The 13,267-nt window shown below is 35.6% G+C and overlaps 1 protein-coding gene across 25 annotated transcripts in view; it reads left to right on the top strand.

Annotated features, from left to right (window-relative positions):
• Window positions 1–12,557, top strand: part of LOC576912 (CUGBP Elav-like family member 1) — a 72,780-nt gene extending 60,223 nt beyond the window's left edge. For 23 of the 25 annotated variants that reach the window (XM_030988375.1, XM_030988378.1, XM_030988372.1 and 20 more), the window contains 4 exons: window positions 1,369–1,467; window positions 2,002–2,145; window positions 2,739–2,868; window positions 6,650–12,557. In XM_030988375.1, coding sequence (XP_030844235.1) covers window positions 1,369–1,467; window positions 2,002–2,145; window positions 2,739–2,866 — 371 coding nt within the window. In that variant the 3' untranslated portion in view covers window positions 2,867–2,868; window positions 6,650–12,557. The remainder of the gene's footprint in view (window positions 1–1,368; window positions 1,468–2,001; window positions 2,146–2,738; window positions 2,869–6,649) is intronic. The other 2 variants (XM_030988374.1, XM_030988393.1) reach the window with 1 other exon arrangement.
• The last annotated feature ends 710 nt before the right edge of the window (window positions 12,558–13,267 follow it).

Genomic DNA, 13,267 nt, shown 5'->3' on the forward strand with positions numbered 1-13,267 from the left:
TTTGAATATATTTAATATAAGGCTACAAATGGCTCTCCATAATTTTTAAGTCACACTTAGAGTTAAGTTCAACTTAGGATCTTTGTGAAACGCCCCCCAGATCTGACCAGCTCGTTAGATGTATAATATTCATAAGAATATAGAATTGTATCCCACCGCTGACATCCAAAATGAAACATGTCACCAAAGTTGTAGCTCAGTAGCTTAGGGATTATTACACTTCTGCTATAGAGAACCGAAGTGCTAACGTAATATCTGCTCGTCATCTAGGTTACTGGTTCCAAACAACAGAGCCTGCGCGTGAGGTTCTTGCAAAACATTCAAGCAACAGGCTGGTGCAGGGGGAACTCAGTGTATGGCACTGGTGCGATCAACAAGCCATTGTTTAGCACAAAATTGTTTAGAATCAGCAATCTCGACAACTTTGGCAGTATGATGTCAAACTTCGGTACTCTAGTGCAGCTTTGTAGGATTAAGGACCATGCAGTGCAAGACTGACTCCTTGCTGGTGTTAATTGGGGAAACCCTAGTTGTCAAAATGATATAACAACAAGATTGAGGTTCACAGAAGACATAATTGGATTATTGAAATGGTCCATTGAGTTGAAAATGAATAGACATCAAAAACAGTCAAAGAACAACATTCAAAGAAACATACTAGACTATTCATCTTGCATTCATCATAATAAAATGCATTATACATTTGTTTAAACATAAACAACAACTTGAAAAGATCCTAGGCCCCTTGAAAATTCTGCAGTTTTTTTGGTTGTAGATGAGGGGGTAATGGTGGGATGAATTTTGTTGTTGAAGGGATCATTTTACACACGTGGTATGCATTTTAATGGGTTATTACTAAGCAATGATACAACTGTAACTGCAAATAACATTTAATGTAGTGGTAGAGGTAGTCATCACATATAACATACAAGGTTCATTTAAATGGTTGCCTTTGTGAGCCTAGAAATCTCTACCTTCAGTAATAACAATTTGAAACAAATTGAAACAAATTGCATCAGGAAAAGTAAATGGGATATAAGAAAAGCAATAAGAAGCAACTAGTTGCAGGGGAAGTCCAGGGAGTTTTGCTTAAAATCAACTAGGGACTTTTAGATTTGCGTGTCGACATAGTGGACTGCTACGTGTGGCGTCCTTATAAGGCACTGTGATGTCCTTTTAAGGCACTGCCAGCGCCTTATAAGGACGTCACATGTAGCAGTCCACTATGTCGACGTGCAAATCTAAAAGTCCCTAATGTTTGTGCCAGAAGGCCTAGGAGAGTTCAAAATAATATGACACCTTTTTGAAAGAGCAAGGTTTGTTGAGTTTCACGTCAACTTTGTTATGTAACGATTCTCTCCTTTACAGCGCAATTTCCCAACGGTTTTGGTCCAATCAACGCTTTCCAACAACAACAGCAACAGCAACAGGCAGGAATAGCGGGCCAAAAGCAAAAAGAAGGTAAAGGTAATATAGGAGGCCGATATCATGATTTCATTGGGGGTGGGGTATGGGATGCTGTTGACATGATTTGAGGGGGGAGGGGTAATTAACCAAGTCCTCCAGTGATGAAGTATACTACTATTCTAGAAAATGCTGTCTGCATTTCGATTTAGTTTATTCCACACACCTATTTATGTGGCGAATGTCTAGTTCCCTCTTGATTACTATCTGATGAAGTTGATATTTTTAAGGTTTACCGTTTTAAATTCTGAGATTTACGTCACACTAAGCTGCTCGATATGATTTTATTTAGATGTAACAAATAGTTGTCCATATTATCCATTGACTCCAGCCCTATCTTGTGGATGGCTGGAATGCTCCCCAAGGAGTGGAGAATGCATACATTGTGTGCGGGTAAGCCTGAATCCGATGACCGGGGTCATAATATACATATATCTGAAAAGCGCTATATAAGAACTAGCTATTATTATTATAATATAGTGTGGAATCGGTTCTAGACGTTTCATTTAACCCTGTATAAACGTGTTTTATTTGTAGGTCCAGAGGGCGCCAATCTGTTTATATACCACCTACCCCAAGATTACACGGACACTGATCTCATCTCTATGTTCTCACCCTACGGTGGAATCCTCAGTGCAAAAGTCTTCATCGACAAAAACACTAACCTCAGCAAATGTTTCGGTAAGTATATTGTGCCCCTCTCTCTTTCTCTCTCTGTCTGTTTTCTCTCTTCGCTCTCTCCTCTCTCTCCTCTCTCTCTCTCTCTCCTCTCTCTCCTCTCTCTCTTCTCTCTCTTCTCTTTCACTCTTCATCTCTTTCTCTTTCCTCTCTCTATCTCTTTCTCTTTCTTCTCTCTATCTATTTCTCTTTCTTTCTCTCTATCTCTCTCTCTCTCTCTCTCTTCTCTCTCTCTCTCTCTTCTCTTTCTCTCTCTATAACTTCATTTTTATAAATAGCAGCAAAACAACAAATACAGGCAGAAAAGTGCATAGAACATCATACTCAGAAAAAGGATCATATATCAATATTTGATGCTATCAGCCCCCCCCCCCCCCCCCCCCCCCCACACAAAAAAATCTCCCCCATCATCCCTCCACATATCTCTTTCTCTATTTGTATGGTTGTACACGTATCAGTGTTAATTTACTTACTGTTAATCAATTACTCCAGACCATTTGAGTGTATAGAGTACTCTTATTTCTACGTTCTTGTCAATTGCTCAGCTTCAAATATATTTTTTTTAAATCATATTTTTTAAATCTCTTTTTTATCAGGTTTTGTGAGTTATGATCAACCCATGTCAGCACAGGCAGCCATCCAGGCCATGAACGGTTTCTCAGTCGGCACAAAGAGATTAAAAGTCCAGCTCAAGCGCTCTAAAGAGGCAAACAAACCGTACTAAAGGTGAGTACTTTACATGTAAACTGGGTGGCTAGGGTGAAGGGGTGGAGGGGAGATGGGTTGGTTTCACAACCAATAAAAGAACATGAGTTTTGTTTCTCTTGCATGCATCTTACAGAGAGAATGAAGTTTTAACCTTGAGTGTTAGCTTCTTGAATGTTTGCTTCTAGACGTTGAATCATCAGTTGTGTGAGAGGAGAGAGAATATCCTGCAGTATTTTAAAACAGATTTTGTTAGAATTACTAAATGGAAAGAGACAAAGTCCTTTTAATAGAGGAACGTAGTCAGTCCAAATTAATTGCAACTCCTAGCATAAATAGGTGATGGTAACTGCGATTGGTTGAAAGTCTTGTGATCGATTCAGATCCCAAGTCTCTTCTGCTAATAGACCAATCAGGGAATACCAAAGCAGGACTCAGGGAAGGTTCTTCATGCTTTGTGTATTGAATGAAGTTATTGAATGCAGATTTCCTGCAGCATCAGCCAATCAAAATCCATCATAGCTGAATACTTGATCCTGATTGGGTGAAGCTAAAGGCTCAGTTTGATGGCATCTCTGTTGTCTTGATGCAATGGGGCCTTGCTGCCCACTGATTGGTTGTTTTGCATTGGTCCTTGAAAACACCACACCAGTATTCTAGAGTTTGAAAATCTGTATCTCTTTACTACCTTTGTAGAGATGTACCAATTTATTGAAAAGTAAAGCTAATGTAACTGTTTTGTTAGCTGTTTAAAGTATTTTTATGTGTAGTATTTTGTGCAGTGTTTTGCTTTAAAAAGTTAAGTCATAGTTTTAGTTTGTGTTTCCATAAAAAGTAGTCTTACACTTGACCAATAGCATGGGTTTGAATTATGTCTTTGAAACCAATCACAGATATTGCACATTTTGATTGATTTAATGCTACAAACTTTCTAACTAAAGAAAAAGGACAACATGAGGAGTTCATAAGAATCACTGTTTGGGGAAAAGTGAAAAATGTAAGTCTCTGTGCCTATATTTAGCAAATGAATTCCATCAATGTTGCAAATATGTGTAAGACTATTTTTTAAGGACAACATATATTGTTTTGAATTTGTACACGTAACTACGGCATCACAGTATCGGTGTTTACTTGAACTTTTTGCACCATATCCCTGCTTATTTGAGATGCTTGATATACGCAAAACCAGAGTGTAAAGAGCATGAAAGAGTGTAAACGGCATGAAAGATTCCTATCTATGTAGTGCGTTAACTTCTAACCCTAGTACGTCATTAGCTCTGATGATGTTTGCTCCGACGGTATTTGTTCCAGCAATCATCACTGGAACTCATTACATACAATCCACTTGTAATACGTTAATGCATACATTTAGAAACACAACACAAATAATGTGAAAATCTACTGATTTAGGTCTGTGAGCAATTGATATACATTTAATGGCATGGAAACAAATTGAAATGTGAAGTATTTAATAGTTGTCCTGCTGTTTTAGTATTTGCTCCTCCCCCTCCTCCCCGAAAAATGAAAGATACCTGTTATTTCCCTAAACTTATTGTAGACTCGTCTTCAAAGAGCTTTATGTTTGGTGTATTTATTTACATTTTATATGTTTCTCTTAAATAAGATAGATACAAGCAAGTATGAATCTGGTTGATATGTTCATGAATGAATGCTGTATCATGTCAGTTGTCTAAAGAAATACTTTGTTGCTTTCATTTATAAAAAAAAATAGGTAGAACAATAAATTGAAGTTGTTGTTTTTATTTAAAAATATTATTGGTACAACATTCTTTAAATTTTGAATAATTGTTTACTTATAGGTAGGTGAAGTTTGTACATTTTCTGCAGCTTAAGGTTACCATATTTTCTAGAACATTACTGGAATTGCCAAAGAGTTTAATTAAATTAAATCTAGGCATATTTTCACACTGATTGGTTTCAGATATTCGAAGTGGTTAAAATTATTTAATGCTTCATTGAGAAGAGCTACAGTACTAGTTCCAAATGTCAGTCAAGCTTTAGATGTGTCGTGTCTGAGATTTGAAAAACATGAAATCTGCATGAAAGATTGAAGTCTTATGATGTAAAGTAGCCCTTCCCTGCCCCACATGTTGAAGTCTGTGTCAGTGTGTGTGAAGTCTTAATTGTTTTGCTGTGTTATGGGTACTTTTATGTTCCCCTCTCTGTTAAGTCAGACAGAAATGAGCGCTATACAAGAACCCACTAATATTATTATTATATTAGCAAGATGGGAAAGCTTATTTATTATCAATATCTTTGTCTTGTACAGAACTTCCACAATCTTCTATGCAATTCAAAAGATTTGTATGCTTCCACCCTCCGAAAGTGCTGCTGGAGGCATTATTACTGATAATAACTGGCCTTTAGTAGCTCAGTGCATTTTCAAGACTTAAATCCTGTTAGATATCTATTTTACACAATGCATAGATTTTAACCCTGGTCCCACAACAGAAACAGAGTGAATGAACCGATTTACTATAGCGCTCATGTGGAATTAATTTGATTTATTGAATTAACGAAGAGAAACGATAACTGGTAATTTTTTTCCTACTGAATGAGGATTGAATTATTAATGAATAATGAAAAAGGAATATATAACTAACAGATTATGAATGAGGAATTATGAAGCACCAGACGTTATATACATGTACTTCCCTTCCCCCTCCTCCCCCCCCCCCTTTTTTGTGGGGGGGGGGGGGAGGGGTGACGTTAATTTAGATGGGAGAGGGCATGTAAAGGATACAGATGTCCAATCCCCACCCCCCCCCCTCCTCTCCATGTTATGTCAGGTTGTTGTTTTTAAATCTCAATATATATTGTTTCTATCATTTGTTTGTCTTCGTGTAGCTTTTATCATCTGCTTTTAGTCCGTTTTGGTGTGCTGTGGCTGGCGTAGATACCATGTTTGTCATTTTTATTCTTGTGTTACATGTCTAAACACAAAATGTGCTTATTATATTCCATGTGGTGAAAGGTTGAAGTCAGAGGGTAGACGTCTTTACATTAATTTCCACTTTGATTTATGTTAAATCTAGCGCTATGTAGTTGGCTTTCATTTACTTTATCAATGGAATTATACTCAACGGAAATGAAGTGGACAACAATAACCAACCAACAAATTTCAGCTCAACAATGATATCATGATTTATATTCAATTGTGAAAATTTTTTGAGGGGGTCTTTTGGGGGGGGGGGAAGGGGGGTTTAATAGGGAGACCATAAAACATAATTTCCTTGTTGTAATATGTGCGATGGCACAATGTGTGTTAATTTGTTTTCCATGACTCTTGCTGTCCATACTGAAACCTCCGTAGATCATAACATATCAATGTTGTAATTTTCTTATTAATATTACAATTTTTAATATATTTGTGTACATCTGCAAATTGTTCAAACATTTTTCCACAGAATGTAGAATATTAAAAAAAAAAAAACCTCACACAGGATAATAGACATGTTGCATCTAGCCTGTTTTGTTTATGTCTCGAAAAAGGCATGTAAGGGACAGACCACACCACAATACCAGCCACTGTTTTTTCCTTTATTACATATTTATTCTTAGATATGTTTTCATTCCGTTTCAGTTGTAATCACTGCTTTTAATGTCATTTTTGTTCTCATTTGGGTCTCACCCTATAATCTCTCATGACCTCTGACATCATAGACATTCAAATAATCTTGGCTTTGTGTTTACTTTTTGCTACGTTAATGTACCACTGTCTAACCCCGCTTTCTCTTCCGTCTCTGTTTTTTTCTTTCTCTTTTATTTTTCCACCAATCAGAACGCTCGATACTTCTGTCCAAGTCATGTGACGTCTGCCTGTAAACGTTTGCTCGTTGCCCCTGGAAACCATACCGGTTTGCTATTTTATCATGTGACTAGTTCAACGAACTATCGTCTGTTTGTCTGTCACAAAGTCGTCTTGTCCTAAGCAGACAAAAAACCTAAGAAACAATACATCTATTATGCATTTGGAATTTCAAATGTGGTGTATGCCTTGCGCATTGTCAATTTTACCCCATCACATTGGACCGTATATAAAGTAAATGCTTTCTTAACATGTTAACGTCTCATAACGTCAATCAATCGTTGTATTAATCCGTCTATCATCAAGCTAAAAACCAGGTTTGGTAACGAGAGAAAAGCAGACATGCTTCATTACAAAGAAAATCAGGGAGGCTTTAGCTAGATGGGTGATTAACCGACATCTGTAGTATTTTCATGATCGTAGTTGACCATTTTTGCGTAACTTTTGCTTGTGCGTGTGTGTTAGATTTTATTGGGTCTGAATCTGAGACTACAGTACCTTCAGTGGAAACTGGATAGGACCTCATTGATGCCATCAGTTTAGTAGTATTGTTTGTTTACAAGTTTAATGTGCAAAAGCATGGAATGTTATGATTTCTATATTCATTTTCCTTGCGTGTCCCTTTAAGGGGTACACGAGTCATTTTCTCGTAGTTCATTCATATATTTGTGACATGATTTTCCAATCGGAAACAAAAACAAGCCTGTGTGTTTTTTTTGGAGTTGAATGTTTGAAAAAATAGCAATTTTATCATGATTATCATAATCGTTTGATGTGAATTTCCCCAGCGTGATAAAACTATGCGGTCTCATTTACGTTGATATTAAGTTTGTTGAAAACAGGGTGTGCAAAAGTGATGAAAGTTCTTGTATGTTTTAAATCATTATTTATTTATAATTATACCAGTTTCAAGTTTTAAAAAGAATAAGCGTGTATCTCCTTTTAGAAGGTACACAGAGTGTTTGAATAAAGTGCGTTTTTGTGTGTGTTTTATTATTGGTGTTCAAAAGATTATTGCCATAAAGTGTGTAGGTTTTTTTTTCAGTGATTTTTTAAAGATTATTTATTGTTATTCTTTTTAATACTTTCCTCAATCCAGACATCTTGTAGTATGGTATTTGCAGTGTGTTGAATTTCTAGTTTAATTGTTGCCGTGTTAAATTTGCAGAATAAACAAGAGATATTATGTAATGTTACCCCCATTAAATGTTACTTTACTCAATATGCAGTGTAAATGTAGATGACTGTACCTAATAATGGTAGCATTCCCCAAGGTGATGTTTACATGATCCAGTAATCAAATAAACCGTTGCCATGGAGAATCAAGAAGTAATTTCTCAACTATTCAATGAATGGGGTAGTAAGGAAAATATATGGTAATTTGTTCAGCATTTTTTTCTTCTCACTATCCTTAGTCTGCAACACAATACTTGCAGGTTGGTGGATCAAAACCAGGGACCAAAGTCCTGTCATAGCCATTGTCAAGGATAAACACACTTGACCACATATGACCCCCAAAAGAGATATTACAATTCAAATTCACTATTTTGGTCAATCTTTGTGTATATCTTACCAAGATTACCAAGTGGGTGCTTGTTAACAAATACTTGAAGATCTACAGCTTTACATACTCCCCTAAGGACAGGTATACCGAGTGTTGAAGCATTATATACAAAAGAGTCATTTATAATGCACTGTATAGTGCTCTGTTGTAAGAGCTATATTGCCTCTCCATACAATGGATACTACTCATAGCTTTCTCCAGTTTATAACACCATGAAATTTTACCCAGAAACTGTATTAGAAATGCGTCAACAAGAGAGGGCGCTATCTCCATCATGTACTAGCTATTGGGCCTTATGTATTGCTCTTCAGTCATCTTCACATCCCCTCTGCATATTGAGTGAACTTACTGTGTTAGAATTTGTGAAGGATTCATCCTAAATGATATGTATTTGTAATGTGATTCACATTTTTGTTAAAGAGGGTAAACGAATACAAAGAACATGTTATCTAACCAAGAAAAGGTATAGTTTTATCCAAACCAGGCAAAAATCCTACTGTTTTATTTGAATATTAATCAAACAAAATTTGGACACAGGCTGCCATCATTCGGCCAATAAATTGTAATCAGAAAATTGTAAATGATGGAAAGATATTGTTTGCTCTTTATTTTCCTAATGTCAACAATTTGCTGCCATAATTGTACCCAAGATAATATCTATTGCCAGGCAAGTACTATTTATATGTATTCAAGATTCACTCTGGAGTTCATAAGTGATTCATAGCTCAAAGAATTCAATTTTTGTGTGATTTTGATGATTGTGTTTTGGTGCTTTGCACAAGATTTGAATTTTATCAACTGATTTTTATTTTTTAATTTCTCACCAATTTTAATTCAAGAATAGAGAATAGATAATGATTGGATATATGAATGCATTACAGCCGAGAATCACTGCAATAATACAGGGTTGTATAGTTTGCACCATTCACTTTCATAAAAATTGGACAAATTACGCTCTTTTTTTAATATTAGGACAGGTTTTTAGAGGAAGACACAGTAATAGGTTAGTCAAACTCACTTGTTTAATGAGGGCACTTTTACAAGCATTCAGTTAGATTTTGATTTGAATTTATTATCATATCTAAGATTAGAAGCAGTATGTATTCACCGACAGTAATGAAATGATTCCCCACCATTCATAATACCAAAATGACAAAAATGTACCATTTTCATATAGAATATAAGTCTTGTACCCATGACAATATCAATGGGAATCATGATTGGGGCATTGCAATAGGTCTCAGAATGAAACTATGACGCTTCATATGGGACTAGTTGACAGGAGGTCACTCAAGTCATATATCCAATCAAAAAGTTGCCTGAAAGTTATCTGCTAAGTGACATAAGAAAAGCAAAATCCACATTTTGTTTTCGTAGAATGAGCAGGACACGAATGCCAGTATAATATCTTTGTTTCTTAAAGACGTTGTAAACCATCTGTTGTGCGTGAATGTAGATTATTTGCTGTCATATCGTTTCGTGTACAGAGTTTTATGACAAAAAAGGATGCAAACATTTGTTGTTTATTAAAAAAGACTATATAAGTGTAGAGTCTATGTTTTGAGATAAATCTAACTTTAAAGAAGAAGTATTATGTGATTTCACTGTATTCAATTATATTCTGTGACTGTTAAAGAGATTGTTAGTTTAATGTTTTTGTGGTATAAGTGTTATAAAGATTAATGGTACATTATTATGCATACAATATTCAGCATTGAATTCAAATGAGGATTTGATAGCGTTCAAAATCAGACTGTTGTACTTACTGCCAGGGATGCCAGTTTTCAGACGCCGATACCTCCCCATCTCAGACTTTTTTAGGCTTCTGTGGGAGTCGAACACGACAGTTGCTTTTCAGACTCATCGGCTGAAACCAACTGGTATCCCTGATACTGCCTGCTTCAACCAAAAACCAGTCGGTTCATCGAAAGTTCTTAAGAAATTGATTTGGATTTAATTACTCCGAAATGGACTTTGATATCATTTTGATCTGGAGAGATAAAGTACTATGAGCATCAATTGATGTTAAGTTTTATGACGTGATGTCCTTGATTTAATTTGTGATTAGATTTTAATTTGAACTCCAGGTCTAATGTAGTCCAGATGACAAGGATACAAATTTCGATCAATTCAGATTTGGTGACAAACAGCAAATATAAAGAAAATGTTTTTTTTTAAACCAAATTTTAAAGCCAAAATGCATACCTACTTTTATTTTTATTATTAAAGGAAACTACAAAAAATGAATCTTCATTGTTTCTACCTTTTACAAACTAGTTTTCATGATAGTTCTCTGCAGAATTGTCACAAACAAGTTTCGTTTCCATGGATACTGACATGTTTTTGATGTGGTGTTGGAATCATTGAAACCAAAATCATTTTTATTTTATTTTGATGTTGGTAGTTGAGTTCATTGGCAATCTTGTATTTTAAAACGATATTACTGTTGTGTAGCCAATGAAAGAGGGGGAAAAGAAACCTATGCAATTGAGACATGTTTGATTTTAATCGACTAATATATCATATTATGTAATCTCCATGGAGATGACAGAGAAAGATTATAACAAGACGCCCATGAAGTGCAATTTTTACCGTTAAAAAGCATGTTACGCGTTGTGTCACGTTGTGTCACGTTGTGTCACGTTGTCTAATGCTGGCTCAACCTGGACTCCCAGGAAGTATGTTTGTTTTGTTTCCCGTTTTCCTTGTTTTCAAAGGAAAGTCGTTGAATAAATGTGAAACTTAACATTGAATCGTTTGCTAATGTTAAACCGTAGCCCACCCTTACTTCGTTCTATGTTGGTGTTATTTGACCTTTGATTATTTGACCCGAGAAATGACCTGTTGTTGACCTGTTGGTTTTACTTGTGTGTTGTACATTGTATAAAAGTTGTAGTATTCTTAGTGCATTAATGTTGCATCATTCATCAATTGTGTATTCATTCATATTTTAAAAGTATTGTTGGGTTAAGGGTTTTATGTCATGACTTGTTGTTGTTTTATTTTCCATGTTGTTCCTTCAGCTTGTTGTAATTAAGTTTGTTCTCCCCCTTGTATCATTAAGTGTGAGGTGCAGAAAGGGGAAATGTTTGTTGAAGTTTTATTGTACATGTTGTAGATTTGAAAGCAAGAAAACGATTGTCATGTTATTTCTTTTTAATCATGTTTGATTGTACATGTTAGCTGTGACAGAAAGCAATTTCTTTCCTCGTTCTTCTTTTGTTTTTCTCTTCTCATCCGATCCGATCTTACCCCTATGTTTAACATTCACTCTTATACTGGGTGCCTGTGATATAGTGAAATATCCTTCTTACAAGCATGTTTCGCCCCAAGTTTGTTTCTTCTATAAAAAGAACCTGCTTTTTTCACTCCTTTTATTTTTGCTACTTTTAGTTCATTATATTTAGTTGATAATTCAGGAAAGCAATGAATCGGAACAAAATTTATCTTCTATATCGAGAATCAATGGAGAATACTGTTGTGCCCTTGCAAATAAATAAATCAATCCCTTCAAAATGATTCATAGAAGTTCCATCTGTGTAAATTAAATCATTGATAATGCACCAGCGATAGATTTTCTCACAATCTGTTCAAAATTGTTTTAGAAGGAAAATCAGTTGCCAACCAAGTTGATTTGGGGGGGGGGGGGGAGTATTATTGCTTCTCATGTCGCCCTAAAGCATCACTCAGTTTCTGTATGGAGGCTATGTTTTTGATGAAACGTTTTCATGTGAAATGAAGTCATTCAGTCTTCGTAAAATCTTTGTTGAATAGCTCTACAAAAGAGGAGAAGAAAAAAGAACATACCAAAACCATTCCAGAAAAGAGAAATAGGATAACTATGTCCATCCAAAGTAGTTCGATATTTCATGTAATATAATGTAAACTCTTTTCCCGTCGTTAATATTTGACAGTAACATGATTGTATCACAGCCGTTTGTTTCTTGGTTTGAGTAACATAAATATTCCAATCAGATTACTTTCCTTTTTCATACGCAGTCAGAATTTTGTCTAAAATGTGATTTTGACTAAGAAAGATTATAGTTCCATTATCTGAGCTCCTTGTAAGTATGATACTTTAAAAAGAACAGGATTTCGTATCTGTTCCCCCCACTATGATCTATGTTGTAAAGATGTAATTCTTTTCTCTTATTATTTCTCTGTTCGTTATTCTGTCGGCTTCGATCGTTCATTCTTTACCCCGCTTTTTGTATCTGGAAAAGAAAATGAGAAATGTTGTTGAATCGCTCTCTTGTTCTACCCTTGTTTGTGTTTTTGTGGTATTATTAAAGGCTAGCTTAGTTATGTCATGTAAAACTGTGTCCTTGTATCTTTTCTTGTTTCCCCTATGTCTATGGAGTGTGCGATTGGCTGCAATGTTTGTCTGTATGTATGTATGTATGTACCTTGCCTTTATGTAACTTTCTTTCTCTTTAACGCTAAAAGGATGCAAGTCCTTTCTTACTTACCGGTATCTCAAGCTGCAAACACTGATTTTCTTATGTCATGTACAGTCTCAACCTTGTTTATTAATTTCTACCCTTGAAATTAAAGTAGGGTCCAGCTGCAAATAATGATCTTATTTCTTTGTTTTTAAATGACACATCTACTTGTGGGTTGTATCTCTTATGACAGATAAGACAATTCATTTGTTAACTTCCTAAGACCTTGGAGATGTGGAGATATGAGGATCTAGAGAAACTAGTGTAGTACAATCAAACCTGTTTACTAAGGCCACTCAAAGAAAACAAAGTGACCACTGAAAACAGGTGAACTCTCTCGAGTTATTCCTGCAGAGAGAGGGTCTGGATGATGCTACTCTTGACCTGGAGGACTAGGGCATTATGAGGAGAAGAACTGAATTATTGTTGACCAAAGAAAGAGAGCATGAAATTGTCAGAATTGGAACTAATAGAAGAGTGACCTCTGTTTCCAGATGGTCTGATCAAGGAGCAGTCCACAATCCACATATACGGTATTCAGACCAGAGCCCCATTGTTTCACAGTTGATTTGATGTGAATAGGGT

This window comes from Strongylocentrotus purpuratus, unplaced genomic scaffold (genome assembly GCF_000002235.5).
Source record: "Strongylocentrotus purpuratus isolate Spur 01 unplaced genomic scaffold, Spur_5.0 spur5_scaffold_17, whole genome shotgun sequence".
Classification (NCBI taxonomy): Eukaryota; Metazoa; Echinodermata; class Echinoidea; order Camarodonta; family Strongylocentrotidae; genus Strongylocentrotus; species Strongylocentrotus purpuratus.